This window comes from Perca flavescens, chromosome 5 (genome assembly GCF_004354835.1).
Source record: "Perca flavescens isolate YP-PL-M2 chromosome 5, PFLA_1.0, whole genome shotgun sequence".
In the NCBI taxonomy this organism is placed as follows: Eukaryota; Metazoa; Chordata; class Actinopteri; order Perciformes; family Percidae; genus Perca; species Perca flavescens.
In genome coordinates this window covers 1,895,825-1,922,147 of record NC_041335.1, presented here as the reverse complement: position 1 = coordinate 1,922,147, position 26,323 = coordinate 1,895,825, and the positions used below count along the sequence as shown (strand labels likewise).

Here is a 26,323-nt window from a genome sequence, read left to right as displayed (position 1 = left end):
TACAAAGTGACCACGTTTGTCTCTGAAGTAAAGGCTGGACTACAATAGAGCTGTTTGGAGCAGTTTGTGAACAGTGTTTTCTGTTGGAGATGTAAAGTCCCTTTGGGGGGGACTTTGGACTTTTTCACTTTGTAAACCTATAACATGCACAAAAAAAAGATATATAACACAATAAAGGAAAGGGGAAACACCAAAAAGCAGAATATGAGCACTTTAAAAAGGTACCACAGGCTTAATACAGAAATCTCTAAAAAATGGATATAGTACATTTTTTACACATCAACTCTAAGGTTTACATGTTTATTTATAAGATCATATGATAACAATAAATCTATAACTCCATTGAAATTTGTCAGAATAGATGTGTTTGTGTGCAGTGCTTGATTATCTAACATCCAGCTCTAATGCATTACCATAACAAAATGAAATCAAACATTGTATATAATACTGCACCTGCAATTTGCTCAGCAGAATTAATTTCTATGGTAAAGTAAAATCGCGATTTATAAATACGAACATCTTACAAGGGTCAGTTGACTTTTGTCATTTTAATCCTTCCTCTGTAACATTTCAACAGCACACCAATTCTGCTAGGGCCAACTTCTGTTACTGCATTATCTCAGTGTGATTTAAGCTGCAGAATAACGACATTAAAAGCCAGAGTGGGAATAACAATTGACAGTTGGCACTAAGAAATGCACTGCAAATACTCAAAATGCACAATACAAAATTCATATGGGTTCACAAGTGCTGATGCCACTGTCCCAGTCAACATCTGTGCACTGAACAAATGGCTGCGCTGTTTTTTTTTTATTTTTTTTTTTTTATGTGCTTACAGGAAATAGGGTGTTGTTGTTCGCGGTGGAATGACTCTTTCAGAGTCAGGCACCGCTCGGAAGAGCTTTGGCTCTCTTGTGTTAGCGTCTTTGAAGACCATGATGGAGGCGATGTTGCCACAGCGATAGCAGTAGTTAGGAGCCGACCACACTGTGACCAGCTTCTCGTCAAACATGAACTTGTAGCCTTCGTGGACAAGTTGATGTGCCCTGCAGATCAGCTTCAGGTTGTTGATGTGGACAAACTGCAGTTTTTTTTGGAAGACAGAGAGACAAAAGATGGGCAGAAAGAGAAAAATGTGTAAAAAAACCTGAAAAACACAACCAATGTGAATACAAATTAGGGCTGCACGATATGAGGAAAATATGACATATGCGATAACATTGTTGAATATGGCGATAACTATATCAAATCATTTCCAACATTCTTTTATTGAACACTGAATTGAATATAATCGCGACGTGTTTATTGCGCCAGGTGCGATTGGGATAACGATATAAAAGTGATATATTGTCGCCTCTTATTTTCTTTGGTGACCCCAAAGAGCAGTGAGCGACAATTGTCTGTATTTTGAGAACTTTAATACCCAGAGATACACCAGTAAACAAATGCTGTGTTCATGTTGCATTAACTGGATTTGTCATATTGATTAAGGGGAATTGTATTAATGAATTTAAAATTAACAACAAAATACAGCAATTATTACTCATTTAGCAGTAGCTATTATTACACTGGACTGCCAACACCACTTAATCTGCTGCCATGTTTGCTACCAGATGGGAGAAGTCCTTTATGACTGTAAGGCCAAGGCTTGACACTTTCTGTTATGTATGGAGTCTAGGAACAAATTCTTACATTTCACTAAAATTAGAATAAAATACAATAGTCTTTATTGTCATTGTACATGTACAACGAAATTAGATGCAGTCCTTTCAGTGCAAAACCTCAGCAAAAGTGCAAAACAGGTAAACAAACAAATATAAAAGAACCTCTAAAAGTCACAATAATAATGGTGAAGGAAAACGGTTTCATTTCCTAAACATTCTTCACAATAAAAGTCCCCGTTATTTTGTTATTTAAAGCTTTTATTATGAAGCAGCAAAATCAGGAAATGTTAACATGACTCCTAAGCCAACATGAAACATAAAATAAAGCAGTTATAATATAAACTAAACGTCAAACCAGAAACTTAGTTAGAAGCTACAAACATACTGAGAGCTACGTCTTTCTCTCCTGCACAGGTCCTGGTGCACATCAGTAGACATCCTTATGTCGGAACACAGACAGACTGTAGGCAGCTCTATTTTATTAATGTTAGTCATCGCACGTTTCTAATGTATGATTTATGTGAGTAACAACTGACATTTATAAACACACACACACACACAGACACACACTGATGTACAAACATAAGTGTTTATTTGCATATCGAGAAGGGAAATGAGATCCGATCACTCATGCATTTGGAGACACATTCTATTGCCAGGCGGGAACACACGTACCTAGAGCTGTCCACTTGTGATCGGATCACTTGGGACTAGGGTTGGGTACCGAAACTCGGTGCCAATAGGGAACCGGTGCCGACGTAAACGGTAGTAACGAGACCGAATAAGAACGAAAGTTTCGGTGCCTCATTTCGGTGCCTGACTTTACACTACACCTGACAGCATGTAACGTTAGCCTACCTTTAGCTAGCAGCTGGATTAATCACGGTTAAAATGCTGACAGCTAACGTTAAACAGTGTAAAGTGTGACTGTATTTCACTGTGGAGGACTTCTACAGCGGGATGTAACAGTCTGCTCTGCAGCGCAGCAGCTGCCGTTGTCGCAATTCATAGATATACAGTATGTTTATATGGTCGGTTCACTTGCAGCTGCCGTTGTCGGAATTAAACAACACAGATTCACTTAAAACTGGTAGCCTCGTGGTGCATTGACAGTAATTGTAAAATACCCTTTTCCCATCTGGGGTTCAACAGCAATTTACTGGTGAAATAAGTTATTGTTATTGTTATAGTTATTATTAAATCTTTAATTTTGACCATGGCCTTAGCAATAAACAAGTCACTGACTTTTTTTTTTTTTTTTTTTAACTTTATTGAAAAGTACCGGTTCAGGCACCGGCACCGTTTTAAAAGTATCGATTTAGCACCGGAATCAAAAAAAAACCAAACGATACCCAACCCTACTTGGGACAGATGTTACAACCAGATCAGTGGACAGGAAGGAGAATAGCCCAGACCCACTATCAATATCAATTTAATGTTGATTATATTATACCAAAAGAAAATACACATTATATTGAAATAAACGGATTAGGTGGAAATTGATTTTTTTCTTCATCGTTATTTCCAAGTCTTTTCTGGCACAAAAAAACAGTCCCAAACCATCTCTGATACAGTGGATCCCAGATTCCAGAGATCATCTGTAATGTATTCTGCCTGTTTTTCACTCTTTGACCAACAGGTGGTGTTGTGAGCAAATGAAGCCTCGAGAAATGAACCCTTTTGCGAATCAATTTGCTGGAAAGCTTCAATGCTTCATGACACTTCATCTCGCCATCACTAGTACTCATCTAACTCGGCAAAAGGAAAAGCAACCTACCTCATTTGTGACCTTTGCACCAAAGAGCCAGCCAGCTCCTCTGGGGCTGATGGCCCAAGTGTCCACGTCTTCAGGGTCTGACCACACCAGGTCACAGAACGCTCCTTTGTGGGGGATCTCCTGGTTCCGCTCAATGGTTCGAATCTGATCAAGAGTTTTTATGTCTGGGGAGAGGCCTCCGTGGACACACAGGATCTGCTCGTCCATCAGCTGTTTAAAAAACAAACACAAAATAGAAGAGTTAGGGTATCGTACATATAATATTAATGTGTCTGACAGTTGGCCAGTGGTTACAGACCACACAAGCCTAATGTAGGAGATCAAATAAAATACCACTGGATTGTTGTGCTACTGTTTGTAAGACATGGTAACCTGATAATGGCTGTAACATAACAGCAACTAAGGGATGTGCAGGGTTTTCAAGTTTTAAATGGCAAATGTGGTTTGACATGCAAAAATATGTCCATCCTGTCCTTTAGCAATGCATGACAGATTTATCTACACTAACAGTGCCACAAAATGTGCGCTTTCATGCAATACTTCATCTAAAAATGATATTAGTCTCTATAAAAACACTAATGTGGAAATGATGGCCAAGCAGCAGGTAGAGACTGTTCATTTCTTTCACCTGACACAGCTCGGATAGGGGCATCGCATTATGTGATGCAGTTTTTAAGACCAAGGAAAGAAATATAATCTGTATCATAACATCACAATAACCAAAAGCTGCTGATAATCTGTATATTGCTGTAATCTGCTCTTTACTGAGAAATAACTAAACATGAGCCTCATTCAAGGCATGAGGGACTGTCATTTATCATCCATCTTTTTTGTTGTTGGAATAACAACTAAAAAACACAAAGCCCAATTCCACTTCAATACTTACAGCTGCAACTGTTAACATATCGAACACTTTGGTGCAATAACGCCAGGCATTTGCATTCCCATACTTGGTCTGGCACTCATCTGTAAGACATAAAAATTATAATTTATTTCAAACAAAAAAGGTGGAATTATTGTCCAGAAAGTGAGATTAGGGAGTAGTTTGCTGGCCAGAAAACATCATCCATAAATCAAACCTCACCGTAAAAGCCATAAACTTGGGTGATCTGTCTGCTCTCATGGTTTCCACGTAGAAGTGTGATGCGGTCGGGCCATTTGGCTTTCAGCACCAGCAGGTAGGTGAACGTCTCCAAACTGTAATATCCTCGGTCAACAAAGTCACCCTGCAGATGACAGGGGTTTATTAACAACACACAAGAAGAAGAATGCATTAAGACAGATGACTCTCAAGTTTAAACTAAATACATAGTATTGTTTGTATTTTTATGTTTGTATGTTTGTATAGTGTTTCAATACTGTACAAACCATAAAGATGTAATTTGTGTCCGGAACCTGGCCGCCAGTTCGGAAGAGTTCACAAAGATCATAAAACTAAGGCAAAAAGAGATACAAATTTAGTGGAGGCATTAGTTCAGTTTCAGTTTAATTTTCAGTTTTACTTTATTAGTCATATGAAGTTCAACACAGTGTCAACATGACATTTTATCTACACTAGGGCTGCACGATATGAGGAAAATATGCGATATGCAATAACGTTGTTTAATGTCACAATAACAATATTCCTTTGCGATAAATAAACAGCTAATACTATTTACTCTGTTCTGCATTTCTGCTGCTTTCAGTATTCTGCTAAAATACAACACACTGCTTGTGAAATTTAAAGCAGATAAAAGAAAATCATTCCAACATTCTTTTAGTGAACAAAGTGAACATAAAAAATAAAAATAAACAATATATTTGTGCAGCCCTAATGTGTACAACAGATCAATATTAAAAACACATGTAGAGATGTAGACATGTAGACACCCTAGATCAACTGCAGGCTATGCTCAGCAATATTTGGATAAACAAAAGGTTTGCTCTTTCTGCTTTGAATCCCTGGCTTTTACCTGTCCATGTATGTCACCACATACTGTCACAGGGGTGGAAACGGGCTGAACGTTGGACTCCTCCAGCAGAAGGTCACACACATAGTCACATAACCTCTGTATAGAAGACAACATAACACAGGAATAAGCGATAAGGGTTCAGTCATCATTCATCATTCAGCGCTGGTATTCAATGCTTTTAAATGTGGTAACTTTCATGACAGGAGTATGTAACGTTTTCCCCCAAAATCTTCTTCTTGTCAGGGAAAAGCCTCTGAAACATTGTTCACTTTGTTATCCTGTGACACCTAGACTAATATGATTATTTTAAGGTAACAGCTCTTTTATTGGATATTATTTTACCAATGGTATCATGTGAAGAACTTTGTGACTGTCTGTTAAAGGTGCTATATCAAATAAACGGTGGGCGGCAGTAAGCATGATCAGTGAAGGCAATGAGTCTGTGTTACCTTATATGACAGAAATCTATACATTTATCTGTTATTTCTGACAATTTGACAAACAAGAATGTATATTATGCTTAAGTAAATGAAACCCCAATTAACAAAACCGGTTAAAATTTAAATTTAATTTAAAAATGTAAAATATCCCCAGGAGAGTCAGACAGGAGAGTCAGTTACAGTCGGACTCTGGAGATAAAACTGAGATCAGTGCTCATATTCACGTTTATGATCTGCTTGTTTAACAGCTGTTTGGTAAATTGCTCTTAAACACCTTCAGAGAGGATTTTAAATTGCTATTTTTATTGTCAATGCTTATCATTTTGGTCCTGGTGATTTTCCTTTGGGGCTAGCTAAAATCTCTTTGGTGGGGGGCGCTAAAAATTCCTCTATGCAGGAAAAAGCCTGTTATTATTAATATGACAGGTAAACCTATTCAATGAGAATGACATTCAAAGATGCAATAACAAGTATTGTTGGCATTGACTGCTTTTTCAGATGGTTTACTGGTATGGAATGACTTTGACCAATAGCCAGCCACTTAGTAACAGTGACAGAGCTCAATATGGATTCATATTTGACTACTCAAAAAATTAGTCAATGTGAGGGTGTAGCCTACACACATTGGGTGTTCAGTTTAGGAATCATTTGCCCTTGTATACATAACCCTCCAATTTTAGGAAACCAACTGCAATTGGACTGATTAAAACTTATTAACATCATCATAACTCTGACTGGTCAGTAGGTTTACACCATATATGTGTTCTATATCTATGGTTTACACTGGCTGACCTGTGAGTACACCTGCATCTACCTGTGTAACTATGTCATTATATGTCATCCAGCTACTTACAGTAAATATGGTGCTACATTTACTGTAATATTGGCTGTTTTGTTATAATATTGCCTACTATCAAATGCTGTCACTTGGGGGAAATAAAACGCAATGCCAAAGTGTATCTAAACCCTGGCCTAATAAGATAACGGTTCAATGCTGACTAACAAGAATTCACATCTTAATTTAGGAGTTTCCAGCAATAATTGGATGTATCGGCGTAAAGGTGAGGTACATTATTGCCCAAACTCTCCGAGCTAACGTTACTTCTTTTACGGTGCAATGTGAGATCAGGAATTGAATACGACTTTACTGATTGCCACTAACGTTACTGCCCTAGAGATTTATCGGATAGGTCTATGACCCTGCGGTCTACCAGGTAGTATGTCTCAGTCTTTCAATAAATGAGAGAACGCCTGTCTGGGATAAGTTAGTGTTAAATGCACCGACACGTTTAGTCCACAGTGATAAACAACCCGCTGTCATTCCACCATCATGACAATCAGCGATGCATCATTAGGCCACTAGCTATATGGATATCTGGTCATTTCATGGCAAAACGTACGAGCAGGTCACTCTTATTCCTGCTTCGACAACGTTGTGTAGGATATAGTTGGACTTGTATTTAGCTATTGTAGCTAAGATGAACAATTTCTTTAAACGGGTTTGACTTCCTGGCCAACAGATGAAGTCAGCAGGCTAACGTTAAGAGCTAGCTAACGTTAGCTAACAGTTAATTGCGCCGTTACAACATACCATAAAAGGCTCGCGTGTCTTAACGTCAATCAAAAACATGTATATGAAGTCACATTTACCTTGAGGTCATTTTCTGGGAGGTATTTACACTGTTTTGCAATCTCTGCGTATTTATCCAGATCTAGAGGCGCCATAGTGCTCAGCTAGTCTTCATGCGCAACTTCCAACTTCCTGCAACAATTGAGCGAGTTCCCTACCTGTTATTTACCCTCTACTGCCATCTATCGTCTGTATTAGCCACATACCTTTTAGATTAACATACAGTCTGAACGAATAGAAAGTGGCATTTTATCATTTAATTTATGACAGCCAAACTATGGAAAACCAAGCTGCAACATCGAAAATTAAAGCCACAAATAGATACAAAGCTATTCACCTTTCTTCCTCAATAACAGTAGAATGTCTGAGAAAAAGAAAGAGTGTATTTTGAGGAAGTATTATTTTTGATTTTTGATTGTCAGTTATCATTATCGTAATAATCCTTAGGGTTCTTATGATGTTCCTAGTGAGTAACTACAACACTTTTGGAAAACAATACAGGTTTGTATATATATATATATATATATATATATATATATATATATATATATATATATATATATATATATATATATTCCTAGTGAGTAACTACAACACTTTTGGAAAACAATACAGGTTTGACTATAGTCAAAACCCATATATATATATATATATATATATATATATATATATATATATATATATATATATATATATATATACATATATATATATATACATAGTCAAACCTGTAAAAAAAATAACCTTAAGAGAACCTTTAGGGAACGTTCCCTAAAGGTTCTTTAAAAGTTCTACAAAACTAACCTTTACAGAACCTTTAGGGAACGTTCAGATAAGGTTAGCAGAAGGTAAAAAAAATTAACCTTAATAGAACCTTTAGGGATCGTTCCCTAAAGGTTCTTTAAAAGTTCAACAAAAACAACTTTAAAAGAACGTTCCCTAAAGGTTCCCTGAAGGTTGCAAAATATTTTACCTTCAGAGAACCTTTAGGGAACGTTCCCTAAAGGGTATGTGTTTGCGAATAGCCTATTCAACATCATTATTTATTATATATATATATAATAAATAATTATGTTGAATAGGCTACATAAAGAAAATGACTTTACTAACTTTAAAAATCAATCGTTACATGCAAATTCACATTATGACCACCGGAGGGCATAGTGGAATGATTATAAACCAAATCCATCCATCCCGTCCAGCACTCTACTCCAACCAAAGAGTCAAGGCCATTGACTGTATTCAAACAAAATAAAAAAGACACAGTCCGCTTCTCATATAGGTAAAAAAAACTGCAGTTACAAATGTTGTGCTGTGTTTTAAGGTGGTAAAGTAAAACTAGCCTACCTGAAAAGATGGACTTTCATCCACAGCTGAGGGCTTTGCCTTATTTAACAGAACCGTCAAGATGAATGAGTCATTCCAGGATAGTTTAAAATTCAGGCACGAAGCCAAGCAAGTCTATGGCGTTGCAAACATAGACCGGAATAAGTTATGTAGCCTACATTAACATTAATCCCAATACAATCTGCCACCGGGCATTTCTATGACATATGAGGATACCTGGGATGTTAGGTACACATTTACAAATATGATTGTATCACACTGTAATTTTAAAAACGTTTTTTTTTTTACAAAATATGCTTCTTCAAGTTGTTAAGTTTATGAATGGAACCGGTTATTGTTTTGATAATTTTTCAAAGGAGTGAGGAGGTTTATTTTACAATGTATTGTTTCGCATAGGTTGTTACAACGACTGTCCAACCATTGAATGAAGAGCGCCCAGAGGCATTTTTCCAGGACTCCCATTGGCTAACGAGTACGTCAATCTCGCGTGGCTCATGGTAGGTTGCGGAGCAGGTGAAGAGTTGACTGTGGTTCAGGGCAACAAACAGCAGCGTACGCCGCCGGTGACATCAATGGTGGAGTACGCGTCCATTCAGGGAAAGGTCTGAGAGAGACCACTACTGGGGCTTACATGGAGAGCTGAAACTGAATATGAGGTTAACGTCCTTAATGATGTACATATCTCCGGTTCTGCTATTTATTTTGTATGTATATATCGGATTTTCCGAAGCTGCACCTCGCATCAGTCCCTACGATGCGTCGCCTATCTCCAGGAAGCCCGGCTCAGCCTCCGACACCTGGGAGACCTTCCACACCGACATGCCTCGTACTTTACCCGAGAGCAGGTTCGCTCTCGGGCCTCTAACCGGACTCACACCGTCGCCTGCTATTGTTTCTGTCGGGCCGACCACCACTAGCTCTATTTCTAAAACGGCAACCACCTTCCAGCCTCCAACAACGGACCCGACCACCACCACTACGTCTACTACTACAGCCCCTGATATTGGAATCATTTCAGCCACTAAAGAACAAATAACAGCGCCGATTTCCAGATTAAACGGCGCACGCAAAAGATCCACCGATGTACAAACATCACTTTTTGCTCCGGAGAAAATGCTGCAGACCATGGTGTCCATGGTTTCCCAGCGCACAGCAAACGATGCCTGGGCAGCAGATAATATTGGCACATCTGTTACCTCAATAGAGAATAGTCAAGGTGAGTAACATTACCTTCGAATAAAATAGCTACCAGGAACAGTGAAAACAGGATCATTCTGATTTTTTTTTTAGCTTTTATTAAATACACATTACAAAAATAATGGGCTGCATGCATTCTGTGTATTTGCACATTTATGTTCAGAAAACGAGCGTGTGAAGAAGAAGACATCCATGTCTAATTTAGGCTGCCTGAAATAGCAGGGTGAAAGCACGGTGGTTTTGACGCAGAGAACGACCGAACAAACCAGATTGCAACAATGGGCAGACCCCTCAGATTGCACGGTGTACCCCATCAGATAATCATGAAATCACCAAATCATAATCTCATAAAATCACTATTCATGAACAATTTGTCAAATGTGCATTTTTCGCCTTTTGTGTAGCATATATTATATTCCAGAGGGCTTTTATTATAGGATGAGTGTGCCACATAATACAGTGGGCTGGAAAAGGGGGGCTATGAGGGGGTGCAAGGTTGATCCTGTTGTTGTTCAGTCAATTTATCCAATCCGTCAGTGTACATAACACTCATACAGACCTGTGATCCTTTTGTGTTAGACCAGACATGTTTGATATTGACAGGCAAAATTACAAGAAGCTGCTAAAATAGCTGCTTCATCCCCTCTATTGTTGTTTGCATGGCAGACACAGAACAAGGCCGTTTAACCAAAATGGCCAGGCAGGCCAAGCCATGAATGAGCAATTGACAGTGGAGCCCCTCCTCTCACACATCCCAGCATCCATGTGGATGTGTTGTTCTCCAGCTCACACAGCAGCACAAGCTGAGGGATCCTGTCCTAAATGGTTCTTTAATGGTTGGGGAAAGTCTGCTGAAGCCAAAACAAACCAAGAGGATGTTCCCACTTGCAATTAGGAGATGGAATTTACTAATCCTTTCTAAACAACAAATATTAGAAGTGAAATATCCCCACCCCTTTTAAGAATATTAATATAAAATAAAAATGGCTTAATTTGTTGTTCGCAAAATCTTTTTTTTTTCGTACTGTCTGTCAGAACCTCATTATTTTTCTTCCCAGAAAATACCATGTTCTAGTTGTTACTTCATGATGCCTCCAAACCAGAATAATAAAATCTGTTTAATTTCATATTCTGACTGATATTGACCCGTCCGGGGTCCAGTCCAGTCATGTTTCTTACATTGACCCTTTGTTCTCCACACTCTATACTACCTTACTCTCAGCATTAATCTCAGTGATAGGAGGAGGATTAGTTTTGGTGTGCTGCTGTCATAAATGGCTGGTTCTAATGTTGAAGAGGAAGTCCCAGGACCAGGGTACTGATTTGTCTCCATGGTATATGCAGTATCTGAAAATGTGCATTGAGTGGCTGGTTAAAGATATTCAGATGTTCAATGGAATATTTTCAGGTGTGATCCTTGTGAATAGATTTTAATGATATATTTGTATTTGGTGCTGACATGCTTTTGTTGTATGTGGCATTTTTTCATTGTTGTTCTGTTTAGCTAATTGTTGTCTTTTCTTCTTGCAAAAATACCAAACAGCAATTGTTCCAGCTTTTCAGTTGTGAAGATGTGCTGCTTTTCTTTGTCTCATGTAACAGTGGATGGGAAAATAGGGGCATGTTAATCAATACTGAAAATTTGTTGCAGCCATACTATCATTGTAGGCCTACTTACTTGGGATATACTACTTTGTATTCTGGGTCAGTATTGCAGAAAAACTGAGCTTAAATGGTGGCGTGTTTAGGCAATTCCTTTAGTAAATCAGTCAGTGTTATTTATTGGCGTTCATTTGGATCCCGAAGTCCAAATGAAATCTGCACCTTGTGAGTGAGATCATACATTAAAGCTTTACCGTGCCTCATTGAAAGCATCTCCAGGAAGCTCCGCACTCTTTATTGTTCATGTGAAAAGGCCACTCGCATGACAATAACACGCCAACCAACACGTCACCTGGGTTAACGCCTCGCCCAGCTAACAATACATTCTCTGGCAGGGCAGGGGCCTTGCAGACAGATACTAGTGCTTTTATATGCTTTCTTTCCTTTGAAACATCTCTGTGTACTTTCTGAAAGACAATAACTTGGTTCAACGCCCAAACCTTAATTGAAAATACAGCAAATGTTTTCGTGCAGGGGAGCCTCCCACTGCTGTTGTTTTCTCTGGAGCAGCACAGGCAGGCGAGCAGTAAATCGGGCAAGACAAGAGTTTTGAGACATGACTTGTCCTGAACAGCCTGCCACTGCCCGTGTCTGAATACCCGCAATGCTGTCACACCACTTTATAGCAGTCAGATAGATGGGAGAGAGGAGAATTCTGACACAGTTCCCCCCCCTTCTCTCTCCCCTACACACAGGTCCAGTCCAATATACATCAAACCTGTTGTGTGGCTTTACAGATCACCCCCCATGGCCCCAATCCCACACCTAGAGGAACCCTGACTGCAGTGTGTGGGGTCATATGCATTCACTGGCTCTCACACATTCTCAGGCGTGATCGGGGCCGACAATTCTTCAGTGGACGTCACTGTAGCAAAGGGCCTGACAGTAGGCTATACTCCACAGGCTTGCATAACCATAGGCCTTTCTAAGTTACATAAAAGTCCAAGCATCAGTGAAAGAGGAGCGTAATCTGAGTGGGACGCCGGGACAGGAATACATTAAAATTCAGCTGTCCTTTCCTTTTCACTTTGCTGCTAGCTGAGGTATTGTGTGCAATTTGCGTGTATGAAAAACATTTTTATTTGCTCTCACAGCTCTTTGTCTGACCGCTGAGCACAGAATGGAGACAGTAGTCAGGCATTCAGTCGTCACTCGCCACACCTAACCTGAGATCAGATGAATAATAGATTGCCACTCTGTACTCTGCGGGTTATCCACATGTCTATCATTATATCCTCTGGTTTCAGTTTGAACTGTACAAAATCCTTCCTCAGCAACACAGCAGGACTCAGATTACCATCTTTGTTTTAGACTGACATATATCTTCATGAGGTGAATTCATCATATTGTACATCATAAATTTATGTATATGTATACCATCCAGGGGTCCAAACTTATTACTCAAAGGTCAGCATCTGATTTCTATTCAAAGTCAGAGGTCCAGGACGATTGGCAATAACAAAACAACATTTAATTAGCTTGGTTACTTGGTTTTCATGGTCAACTTTGGTACCAATACCGGTACCTGGAATTCGAGAACCGGGACCCAATGGTACCTTTTTCGGTAGCCTACTTTCTCTCTATAATAACAAAAAAAAATAATTTCACTTGTAAAAGTCCAAACCTTTTGATCCTATTTACATTTTGTCAATTATGTAGAACATTTTACACACCACACAAAATCAGATCTGTACGGATGACTGATCAACTTCTCTACAATACTGTATACTTTACATCTCTAACATTTATTTAAAAATAGAAAACATTACACATATATTGTATTCATAACACGAGGTATGGGCTGGGTCCGGATTGACTTACCGCTCAGTCCCGATGCGGACCTTGGTCCGGACTTTTAGAAGCGCTAATATACAACATCAAGTAGTATAAAACAAATCTGATTCCAGTGTGCATAAATAATGCTTATTCAAACGTACAAATCCTTTTTATTACAGTATAGGATATAGAAGCAGGCTCATGACTGAAATGACACCTGAAATACACATGCCCAGGACCTATAAATGCACAAATGAAGAGATGTCAGAGTGAGGGGGCTGCCTTAGGACTGGTGCCCCAAGCACTTGGGGGTTCCTTGGCAGTGCCCAGCTACCAGTCCACACTCCGTACTTGGTCCGTACGGGGACTTGAGCCGTCGGCCCTCCGGTTCCCCAGCCAAGTCCCTACGGACTGAGCTACCTCCATCCCCAATAGATTATCTAGTGAAAAATAAAATCCAAATATTGTTTAGACTTGTATAGTTATACCTCTGCTTATACATCTCATTCAGTATTTCCCATTTCCTGTCTCTCTCTTGCACTGTGACACCCTCCTCCATTCCATCCACCCAGAGGGTCTCTGTAACTGCAGCAGTGGCGCTGAGGGGATTTTGGACCCGGATGAGTGTGAGCCGAGCACCGGTCAGTGTTCGTGTGTGTCGGGCTACGCCGGTCTGCAGTGTGAGGACTGTGAGGAGGGACACTTCACCAACGGCACCAGCGGCTGCCTGCCCTGCGCCTGTGACTCCTTCGGTGCAGTGAACCACCTCTGTGACAGGTCAGGCTGCTTTCTTTAGCGTTTTCATGTGAAGTAACACTTGTAGCCATGTTGGAGGTGTGTATTTGTTGTGTCAACATATTGGAATTGAAGACAAGTGGTTCATTTCTGTGCTGTGTTTGGCTAGAAAGTGGTCATCTCAGCAGTAATACATTTGATTGAATTTGTATTTAGATATTGTTAACTTGTTTGCCTAAATTAAGGAAATGTTAGGTGTGTGTGTGTGTGTGTGTGTGTGTGTGTGTGTGTGTGTGTGTGTGTGTGTGTGTGTGTGTGTGTGTGTGTGTGTGTGTGTGTGTGTGTGTGTGTGTGTGTGTGTGTGTGTGTGTGTGTGTGCTCAAGAATCTCACGTGTCTCACAATTTTTGAAAAACCTGTTTTATTGACTGCTCTGTTTACTGTCATAACTGCTGACTCACTCGTCTTAACCAGCTGGTTGGGCTGCAAGTAATCAAAAACTGCTTCAGTAGCAAAAGTAGGCTAATAATTAGCCTTACCTAGTTGGTTGCAGGCCACATTTTGGCCTTTTGTCGTGGCTCAAAAACTGACATCCATTTAAGAGTTTGGTCTTTTAAACCGGAGAATCTGCAGTATTCCACACACGCTGATAGGGCTGCATGATATATCTTTTTATCGTCGTTGCGATATTAACTTGGCAATAAACACTTTGCAGAAAGCTGCGACCTATGGCAAAATACACTTAGAGATTTTTTTTTAGGTTAGTTGAAAGAGAATATCAATAGAAAACTACACTTTAAAATGTAACTGTCATTTGTTTAATGGTGATTTTTATTATCAATGTTCAATTTGTTCAATAAAATAATGTTGGAAATTATTATTAGTTTTTTTTTATTCAACAAGCAATTTACTGTATTTTAGCAGAATCCTGAAAGCAGCGGAACAGCAAAACTGAGTACACTTTAATATCTGTATTTATTGCAAATAATATTGTTATCTTTGTTTGGGAGGGGAGAGGGAGACACACCTGACGGAGATCTGCACTCTACTGAGTGCACTTCTCTGGTTGCATATGGGTTCCATACACATTTGCTAAGGAACCATGTGATTAGAGGAGGTAACAAAACTGTCCGGCAGCCAAGCATAAACAGAATTGTTGTGTTTACGTATTAGCTTGTGTTTAAGTTTAGTTTTATTGTTAGAATTACCGTAGACACGTAGCCTATATATAAAGATACAGATGGTTAGCTTATTACGTTGTTGTGTGTTGTCACATCTATATTTGTTTTGGACCCAAGACACTGGCTGAACTTCGACTTAATTTGCATAAAAAGCATGTGATTGGACTTATTTGGGAAAGCAGCAACCTTATTTGTGTATTTATTGACCTAGCCTTCATGAGTAAATGAGAACAAATGTGTTGACCACAGGGGGACTGTGGTTTATGATGGAAAGCCCACCACAGCATTCTGCAGTGTGGGGGAAAAACAAGACCGCTAATTGTGTCACTGCGATCGAAACTTGGAAACAAATCCTGTTTATTAGACTGTTGAGATTTATGTTGAACATTAGTGAGTATTTTCAGGTATCTATCAATTAGGGTTGGGCATCGAGAACCGATTCCTACTTGGAATCGTTTCAAAAAAGAAACGAAAAGAAAAATAAAGAAACAATTCCATCTGAATCGTTTCTTTATTGGAATCATTTGGAGGATTTGGTTTCAAATCTGATCATGGGTTCCAAATTTAACATGCGCAAGTTTTGGTTTCCGTAGCGGCCAGGCGCTTGTTGTGTTGCAGCCATGGATCACAGTAAGTGTGGCTTTATTTTACATTGAAAAAGCCCTGTCAAACTGCAACCCACCTTTGAATCAAAATACAACTTTCCTCTAATTTTCCTCTTGCCCGTTTCAACTCCACCACTCAAAGAATTGCAATCAAGAATTGATAAGAACCGGAATCGAAAGGAAGAATCGCAATTGGAATCAGAATTGTTAAAATCTAAACAATGCCCAATCCTACTGTCCATGTACAATGTATCGATGTACAATGTACTGTATGCATTATATGTGCAGTGGTTTTTCTTTACAAAGCCAGACATGGCCTCTGGAAGATATGAGATGTGCCTGCAAAGTGTCTGCAGCTAAAGGAGTACTACCTTTAGCAGCAAAAGTGCTGCGACCTGCCAAGCCCAAACAGACTGTCTGCTGTGAATTAGTGTTTGTTATCTCATAAAGACTGAGACAAGATGTTCTGGGGCTCAGCTTTGCTCCGTTCATCATAACACCATAGCCCTGCAGAGTCATTATTCTGCTCATTGAGTAAGGCCATCATACCGCAGGCCTCCCTGAAGGCAGCACAATGTTCAGACACTGCTTACCCCTTTTAAATTCCAAGCCAGAATAGACACGGCCGACCTTACATGCAGTTTCTCCACAAGTCATAAGAACTGTGAACTTGGAAAAGAAGCTGCGTGTGTGGGTTAGGAACGTGGTAAAAAATAGCGGCTGTACTTTCTGCCTCTAACCATGACAAGGAATGCTGCTGCTTTTCAAAAGCTTGAGTCCAATGTCCAATGTGTGGAGGATTTGTTTTGTCATGCTCTGAAAAATATGTCACAATGTAGGCTTACATAAGATAAATCCTAACAGGTGTAGTCCTTTGCCTGAAATGCTGTGTCGAGAGGTTAAATTCATGTAGGTGGCAAGGTCCAGGCAGGAGGGTTATTTCCGAGCTTTCACATAGTAACACAGCTAATACAGTCCTCAGACTGTCTGAGCCCAGCCTGGTCACTGCTAACCTGGCTAGCCTAGCCCCCTTTAGGAGTTTATCACTGCGAGTTACACAGATTAACCAGCTTTCCTACCCCCCAGCCTGCTGCTTACGGTATCTTTCCCATTAAGTAATGAGGAATCCAGCCGAGATAAAGCCAGTCAGTGCTTTACTTGTGTCTACTGCTATGGGAACACAATGCAATGACCGTGAAAATGGAACCAATTATATAGTGATTTGTATAGAGCCAACAAGCTGCAGAGACATCTTCATACCTTTTAAGAAATGTAACATAGTGGGCTTTACTGTCTTCATCCTGCCAGAGAGATGCACACTGGGTAGATGAGTTTATAGATTTCATGAAAAAAATGACAGTCAGTACATCATTACATCTCATCATACCTGGTTAAACCTCCAGCCAACTTTTAATTTTTATCATTCATCAACAGACCACAATCCATGTAAGATACTGTAGCTAAACTGAGAACTATTCAAACTATAAACATAAGACATGATGCACGACTTGGCCAAAAGTATATGGACACCAGAACAAAGTATGCAAATTTAAACATTACTGCCATGTTTGTTGTCAGTGTCATTCCAAAATCATATCAAAAACCAAATTGTAAAAATTGGATTATGTGCCACTGGTTACTTGACAACTAGTACTGTCCAATAGTCCGGCATATTGCTATGTCAAAAGTAGAAAATAACCAGCATCTCCGGCAAACAAAATTTGCATTGTCATGTTGAAACAGGAAGTTGTCTTCCCCAAACTGCTTCCAAAAAGTTTAAAGGGCACTATTGTCTAAATCACCATTGTAAACTGTAGCATTAAAGGCGAACTCTGGACAATTTTTTACATTAATCTTGATTGCTACGATAGGAAAAAAAACAAAAAACGAGCAAAATCGGTGCTAGTAACACGGAGCTGCTGCAGCTACATGTAGAGCTCCAACTTAGCTAAAACGGCAGTTGTGGGGGCATGATCTAAAGAGTGCCTTTGTGTCTCTTAACAGACACAAAATACAATTCAAATGTCTGTGCAACATTAATAGGGCCCTTACGTGACAACAAGATGCGTTTTCAACTCAGCCAGGCTTCGGTGATAATCAACACGCAGCAGTTCTGTGTAGTTGTAGCTCATCCATTTTGTGTGTGATCAATCTGGCGTTGGTGAGTAGGAGGCTTGGCATTGGCGATCTGTGTGATAGTTCCCTTAGCTAGGCTAGCAGGCCCGCCTGGCATCCTTGCTTCTCCCCGCCTTTGTCGCCTGCCGCGGCCGACCACAATCCACCGAGCGCCCGCTGTTCTGGCTATGTCCTCTAGAGGAAAGTTATTCTTACTCCAAGCTTCTTCCCTTGTGAACACCTCCGATCTTCAGTCTTCACACACAACGCTCCGATCTGCACACTACTATTTACCTTTTCCTGCTACAACTGAATTCCCACGGGACTTCAGCGTGAGACTACAGCTAGCTTTCTCTGCTATCACTGTGCAAGGCATAGACATAATTTGGTCCGTTTCCATGTAGTTACATAGTCGCTGATATGGTCATAACCACTACAGTGCTCAATTACTTATTTTTGAGGGGGAAATAAACTAAAATTTTTCGCTGCGACCGGCATGGCCGGTCCTCTGGAGGACATCCACCAGACCAGCGGGCGCTCGTTGGATTGTTGTCGGCCGCGGAAGGCGAGGAGGCCGGTCGGGCCAGCTAGCCAAACAGATCGCCACTGCCAAGACTCCTACTCACCAACGCCAGATCGATATCACACACAATAGATGAACACAGACTCTCGGACGGCAGCTAGCAGCTAGCAGGGCGAGCTAGCGGCAGGATGTCTGAGTTGAAAACGCATCATGTTGTCACGTAAGAGCCCTGTTCATGTTGCACAGACATTTTAATTGCATTTTGTGTCTGTTAAGAGGCACAAAGGCACTCTTTATGTTATGCCCCCAAAACTGCTGTTTTAGCTAAAGGAGAGCTCTGGGCATTAGCTGCAGCAACTCCAGTTTGCTAAGACCAATTCTGTTTGGGTTTTTTTTGCTATCGACTGTACTCACATATTTATAGCGATAAAGATTAATGTAAAAATTGCCCGGAGTTCTCCTTTAAGAGTCATTCTTCATTGGAACTAGCCCCAGACCAAAAGTACACAGGGTCATACAGTGTAGGACACATGCAGGTTAACAGGAGCAGTGATAGCCTTTATCTGCGTCTAGTGTTAATTTGCACTTTTGTTGCGGTCCCCTAATGTTAAAGGATAGATGACAGTCCCTCTAATTTATACTCTGAGAATAGCTGACTTGGCCAGTGTGCTTTCATGTTTTCACTCCATCATTCTCATTTACAACCAGTTATGTGTTGTGCTGATAGACTCACACTGACGCAGGTTCACTTTCAGATACCTGAGAATTGACTGTCAGCACAGCATGATGGAACAGCTGGAGAGTTCAGATTTTTATTGACAAAAGACAATCGTACATTTGCAACTCAAGCGTGATTTATACTTCTGCATAAAATCTACGTACGTAGGTACGTGGAGACACAAACCTACGGCGGACCCTATGCCGTAGCCTGGCGTGCACCTCTCGAAAAATGTAACACGTTGTGGCTTGGTAGCGTTGCATTTCCCCCAACTCATTTCCTGGTTCTCTTTCTCCATAAACAACATGCAATCAAGGAGAGGGTTCACTTTTCCTGCTCCAGATTTCCCAGCGTGGTCAGAAAACACAGGGGAGACACTTTGTTTCTCTCGCTATGACTCTAGAGTCGCTACTCACTCTGAAGCTAATCACCATCACTCTCTCACTTCTCCCTCGCTCTTTCACCCACTCACCATGTACACACACATGCCGGCTTGACGCACACACAAACGCACAGTATAAACATCAGGCCATTTACTTAGGCTACAGAGAAAGCTCTGCGTGGAGCCCCCGCACAACCATAAATCATGCTTCAGTCTGAGCTGTTAAGGAGTGTTTGCTGTGATGAAGAGTCCCACAGATCCCCTTTAAAAGGTTCTCTTTTGTGAATACCTTGTGAAGATCTGGATTTGTGCCTGGCTTTGGTTATGACGTGATGCCGACTCTGCTGCACACACTGAGCTCTGTTAAGAATGTCTCTTGCGTTTTTGAAGTCTGTTGTTGTTGGTGGTGCATTTGTCTGGATAACTGGCCAAATATAGATGACATGACATCACAAGGAGATATTTCCAGCAGCTAGGACTGACTGTAATAGAAGATTTATTTTCAGCTATCTAAAACATCAATGTAGACGTCAGAATTCTGCATCACTTCCTTCGAATTAAAGAGCAAAACCTTCTTTCTAGTGCAAATATTTTGCGTAGTCATTCAGCAATATCCTACAAAAAGAAACACCCTATGGAAGATCATTTTGTTCTCCTATAACCTCAAAGATGCAGAAAGCAAAGAAACTAAAACACATTTCTTTTTGAGTAAAGATCACTCAATACCCTCAAACTATGGATCAGACTTGATTCACTTAAAAATAAAACCCACTTTGTATTTGGACTCTACTTTGCCCCCAAATGGCACCATTTGTTCTCAGTGTTGGATTATGAAGTTGAGACTGCTGAATGACTGCAAAAATCCCAGCGGGTACATCAAATGTGGAAACAGCCATCCATCAGTACAAATGAGCACCAAGCTCATATCAGGGCCTCAGGTTGTTGATTAACTCAGCTTTCACCAGAATTGCTGATAATGACGTGACCTATGCTCACTGGCTCGACAGTGGAGGTTTGTCTTTAGCCAACTAGTACAGGGCTCTGCCATTCAGGGGAAATGTAGTGTGCATCTGGCAAAAACAAAGCTTGCTGTTACAAATAGATTTTGATAGCCAGCCTCGTCTCTGGGAAAAATATCAAAGGCTTATATTATTTCTTTTGGCAGTCCAGGGGCCCATTTCAGGAAGGAGGTTTAACAAACTGAGTCTAACCCTGAACTCTGGGTTGATTTACCCTGAGATGGGAAAGTTTTCTCATCAAGTTCTAGAATGGCTGATTTGAGTTGGTTCAATCCACTCAGAGTAGGTTAAATTTTTGACAGAACAGCTGGATGAGAAAGGGGAGAAGGGGGGAAAACATGCAGGAAATTGTCACAGGTCGGATTCGAACCCTGGATCTCTGCGTCAAGGCATAAACCTCTCAGTATATGTGCGCCTGCTCTACCACTGAGTCAACCTGGCCATGGTTCACTCAGAGTTAAGCGCGTGCACCACCACCTCTATAAAAAGGCAACATGAATGGAGCCATGATACTACAATTCATCATGGCAAAAACTACAAAAAGAATATGAACATATATTTCGTAATAAAAGCACCACGGCTGCTGCTTGAGTCAATGCGTAAGTTCCAATATAGTGTAATAATTTCATATTTAATCACAAGTATAAAATTACTGGTGGATTGGTATTGAACCTATAATGTATTTCATTCAGGTGCAATCCTGCAAGTGAAAAAGTAGTCTACTACTAATCCCTACTGATTCTGAGGTTGCAGCACAATGCCATTAACAGAATTATAATTTATAATAATTTATTTCAGAGTTATTTCTTGCAGCACTGATGTGCATGGATATGGGATATTAAGGCATAAAGCTATTGTTGGCATGGGAAAATGAATCATGATCAAATACTGAACAAGAATAAGGGCGTTGGTAATGCTAGAAAATATTTGTTTATATGTACGTGTTGTCCGACCACATTGGAAATAAAAATAGTTTATCGTTGTTCTACACAGCCACGCTCTAGGGCGGAAAGAAAAGCCGGCTGTCATGGAGAGGAGGACACGGTATTTTTTAAATATGGGGATAAAGGTGTACATTTTTAGACCGTGTATGAAAAGTGACAGAAATAGTTGTATAACACATTATACATACAACAGTGCTTAAGAAGTTGTGTTTCATTACATTTTCGAGCATGTTTTAAGAAAACCTTTGAAATGCGTTTTCATAAACTGCTTTGGAGCAAATAAACTGGAGTATAGCTTAGTTTAGTCAGGAGTTGTTGCTAGAGGCTATGCATGGCTGTAATCTGCCAGTAAACAGTGTCAAAGTAGCAGTTGCTAACTGGAAACAAAGCAAGTCTCCTTGACTATCTAACCATCTGCGAAAGAAAAATGAAGAGGTCTTCAGAAATGTGGTGGAACTGGGAAAGTAAATTGTTCTTTCGTGTGTCAGCTTTGGCCATGTGTCATGCTGTCTGGAGACAAAGACTCGTTATGTTAATATCTGGAAAGGTGCCGACCTCAGCGGAAACAGCTGATCAGTCCTTTGAGTTAAATGTTTACTACGTCAGAGTTTAATTGGCAACGGCGTTTCCATATCCCATTTTGCATCAAGTCTTTTTCGACAAAGGCAACAACCACCTCAAGCGAGTGTAAAAACGTTTTTGCGAAATTGAGAAAGCTTTTGTAATGCAGTACTTCAATATGCACATCAAAATAAGGTATTTGGAAACCCAGCTAGAGAGAAGTTCAGACCCTGCTTACTTTGTTACCTTCACGCAGCAGGACGTGGGTGTGAATGTTAAATTGTCTGTTTCAGAAAGTTGCAGGCATTGTTGGACATTACCCCTCCCCAATTCTGGATTATCGATTATCGAGCATTATAACGTGTGTTACAAAGTGACCAAGTTTGTCTCTGAAGTAAAGGCTGGACTACAATAGAGCTGTTTGGAGCAGTTGGTGAACAGTGTTTTCTGTTGGAGATGGTAAGGCCCTTTGGGGGGGACTTTGGGCTTTTTCACTTTGTAAACCTATAACGTGCACAAAAAGATATATAACACAATAAAGGAAAGGGAAAAAGCATAATATGAGCACAGCTTACAGTCATGTTAACGGCTGTGTGAGGCTGCGATGCTATCAGCTAACCTCAGCATGCTAACAATGTCGATGTTACTATGCTGATGTTTCATGTATGATTAGCTGTTAGCATGCTAACACTTGCTGATTAGCATTGAAACCAAAGCTGATGGGAATGTCATTGTTTTGCATGCATTAAGTCTGTCAAGACCTGGCTCAGGTGGTCAAAACAAAGAGGGAGATGACACCAAGTTCAATGTTTAAACAATACCTTACCAAATTAGGCCAAATTAATTATATATAGAATGGGATATGGAAAACCGTGGTGTAAGGTGTGCTTGAGTGGCAGAGGTGAGTGTGTGTTGGTGTTGTAAAGTGTTAACTTAGCAATAGGCAAACCTAGGACAACATAACCAAATGAAACCAAACCATAGTGTGCCTGTGGAGACAGCCAGAGCAGAGAGAGGGGAAGAGACAGAGGATACTGCAGCTTAAGGAACCTCAGCACACCAGGCCCAGGGAGCTGAGTTGCTCTAATTAGTGACCTGCAAACGGAAGGGGAAGTTTAGAAACCCATACCTCCACAATGTCATCAGCAAAAACACTACAAAATGACACCACAGGGGGCATCACAAGTCATAAACCAAAGTATTGGTCAAATTGTAATTTTGCCCAAATGTTGGTGCTAGATGTAAAGTCAAAGGATCAATGAAGTCATTTGGATTCATCCTCTGGGGACCATGTGCAAAGTTCCATGATAGTCCAGTACTTGTAAAGATATTTCGGATTTTAAACCCCAAAAGGAGGGGCGACATGGCTGGCACATTTACATATATGTTGATTATTGTGTGTTGCCCTTAATGAATTAATGAATAAAATCTGTAATTGCATCTTTATTCAATGTTCTTAACAACCCTAATGACATTTCCTCCTCTTGTTGGCTCATCATGTGGCATTCTGCCTGCAGTTCTCCTACAAATCATGTGATGTGAAATGCACACATACAGGTCATGCCAATATTTGACAAAAGAGCTGAATTAACCACTTGTATCTGTCATAACATTTGTGTAAGCACTGTATTTGGGTCAGCTCCTGTGGGCATTGTCTGTAAAGGCCTTTCTTTTCACAATACTGTATGGAAGGCGCCACAGTCTGTAATGAAATATTGATTTTGGGTGCAGATGTTTCCGCCTCTGCATCATGTGTCACTGCAGTGGATGCATCATTGCCATAAATCTATCTTTACTCTGCATCTATGCATCCATCGCGGTGTCTATACTGGGCACAACTGCTAGAGGAAATACAAAAGTTGTTGTATTTTTACCCTTTAGTTTAAAACTTAATTCTTTTCTATTATAACAGTGGTATATACTGTAGATGTGTTATATCAAGTTGCTTGTGTTGTGGAATTTCCAGCTTATTAACTCATGCTGTGTAAGATGAGACAATGGTACCCCAGGTTTCATTCAGGTCAGTGTCCAACATAACCTCTATAACCTTTCCAGGCAGAGAAATACTTCAACTCTCTGCCTCTATAGATGACGGGAGACCTAGCAGCTGTACGATACGACGGTGCTGCTCATCCTGCCAAGGCCATAGAGAAAGTAAACACATAACACATTTTTTCTGTGCGGAGATATTTGGGCACCCGCAATATCTTTGTTTTCGTTTGAAGGTTCAGCTAAACTTAACGCCTCCAGCATGAGTTTAAAGCACCTTTAGGAAGACAGGAACTTGAGAAGTTGGGATGGCACCCACACTGTTGATTCTTCATTAACTTCTCCTGTGTAATTCATCAAAGTCTCCTGAACCTTTACGTGTGTGAAATGAGTTGTGCTGCTCCTGAGATTTTCCTTAACAGCTTTGACAATATATTGAAAAAAGCCTTGCAGTCATTTTTGCAATTGTTATTGTTGGCTTAAATATCTGTTGCAAAGAAAATAAATAAAGTTTAACAGTAGGCAGTGTTTTGGTACTAGACCATCTTCGGGCAAAAAGGCGGGATTTTGCCTGAAGATGGTCTAGTACCAAAACGTTGCCTACTATTAAACTTTATATATTTTTTGCAAGTTAGACAGCGTGCAGGGGTTTCTTTGCAACTTTTGACCTGATTGTGATATGTATGTGCAAAGTATTTTTCTGTACTCAAATATCTGTAAAATTCTTTTAAGAATCAAACATGAGCTGGTTTTGCAGTTTGAAACTAAAATGTAAAGCAACAGCACCTGCTTTCAGTCATGCGTTTGACGAGCGTGCGTTGCTACCTAATCAGGTGGAAGCAGAGAGCTCACTCCCAGCATCCTGCTGTCACCAGAAAGGACTGCAGCGTTGCAGTGTTAGAGCCACGTGTCCAGCTCCTGACTGATGGCCACACTCAGGCGACCTGCAGTCAGTGGGCTTCTCTGCACTGCCCCATCTGTGGCTGGGTGTCCAGTGCAGATACACAGATGTGCAGGACTTATACTGCCTTCTGAATAAATGCCTCATTCAGTAGGGCTGAATCGAATTGCGATTTTTCTGCCAGATATTGCGATAATGATTCGATTTGCGATTATTATTTTTAAGGTATAGCTAAATTTCAATATTAACTGTGTAACAGATAAAACATGTCATGGAGTATTATAACATGAGACACCATCTAAACTGCTCTATATTCTTATACAAGGATGAGAACATAAATATGAACTGCCAGCAATAAATGTTTTTCTTTTAATAAGCATGGAACATTGAACAGTCAAACACAGAACATTTATCACAAAAGCTAAAGTTATAATAACAATAATAAAACAATTCAAATTTTCAGATAAGCCTCAGTTCAACAGCAGCATCTACATTTTGCACCTTCTACCATCATGTTAAATAAAGTAAAGAGAAAATGAATAATCAACTGAAAAAAGGACATTTCTGTTAACAATCTGTGATATGTATATCCAGCATTTATCTTGTGAAAAAAAAAAAAACAGTAAATATTATAATAAAAGGAGCAATAAAAAATGTTACACCAAACATTCAAAATTCTAATTTGATTAATTGCGGTCTTCACGATTAGCTAATCACATTCATTTAAATCCAGATTTCAATTTGAAAACGATTAATGGCTCAGCCCTAACTCATAGTTGATTCATTGATGTTCAGACCCTGATGAAATGTGTTTAGCATAGCTTAGCACAAAGACTGGAAACAGGGGGAGACTACCGAGTTTCCAACCCTAGCTCCTCCAAAAGGGAAAAATTTAATTATTTTCAACAACTGCCAAGTTTCATATTTGCACATTATATCCATTTTGTATTAATTGTATCCACTTTGTATCCATTATACCCATTATATCTACTGAACATATATATAAATAGAGATTGTGGTTTTAGGAGTAGCACAGATCTATTTATTGACTAACAACTGCTCTGTCCAGTGTCTGAATGCAGCATCTGTAACTTTCTGTACACAGAGAAGGGTTGCTGGCTTTGAGCTCTGGTATACCTCTACGGTCAACAAGACCCAACTGACTCCTGAATGGATTTGTGACTAGCGCGCTAACAAGATACAACA

The 26,323-nt window shown here is 40.0% G+C and overlaps 2 protein-coding genes across 2 annotated transcripts in view; one reads left to right on the top strand and one right to left on the bottom strand.

The window, feature by feature from the left end:
* Nucleotides 1-198: 198 nt before the first annotated feature.
* Nucleotides 199-7,628, bottom strand: LOC114555979 (serine/threonine-protein phosphatase 6 catalytic subunit). The gene is made up of 7 exons (XM_028578770.1): nt 7,484-7,628; nt 5,394-5,489; nt 4,810-4,875; nt 4,526-4,667; nt 4,328-4,407; nt 3,442-3,651; nt 199-1,081 (listed from the first exon to the last, which is right to left on the bottom strand). Exons 1-7 carry the CDS (start codon nt 7,556-7,558, stop codon nt 833-835), a joined length of 918 nt encoding a protein of 305 aa, XP_028434571.1. The 5' UTR covers nt 7,559-7,628; the 3' UTR covers nt 199-832.
* A 1,705-nt stretch (nt 7,629-9,333) lies between these two features.
* The window catches only part of si:ch211-158d24.2 (multiple epidermal growth factor-like domains protein 9), a 54,128-nt gene continuing 37,138 nt past the window's right edge, over nt 9,334-26,323 (top strand). Inside the window, exons 1-2 of the mRNA XM_028579347.1 lie at nt 9,334-10,026; nt 14,018-14,222. Coding sequence (XP_028435148.1) covers nt 9,462-10,026; nt 14,018-14,222 — 770 coding nt within the window. The 5' untranslated portion in view covers nt 9,334-9,461. The remainder of the gene's footprint in view (nt 10,027-14,017; nt 14,223-26,323) is intronic.

Coding starts and splice junctions, on each gene's coding strand:
- LOC114555979 (XM_028578770.1), bottom strand. CDS start 7,558: ATGGCGCCTCTAGATCTGGATAAATACGCAGAGATTGCAAAACAGTGT. Junction 4,408..4,525: donor CCAAGTTTATGGCTTTTACG/GTGAGGTTTGAT, acceptor TATGTCTTACAG/ATGAGTGCCAGACCAAGTAT. Junction 3,652..4,327: donor ATATGTTAACAGTTGCAGCT/GTAAGTATTGAA, acceptor TTTTTTAAACAG/CTGATGGACGAGCAGATCCT.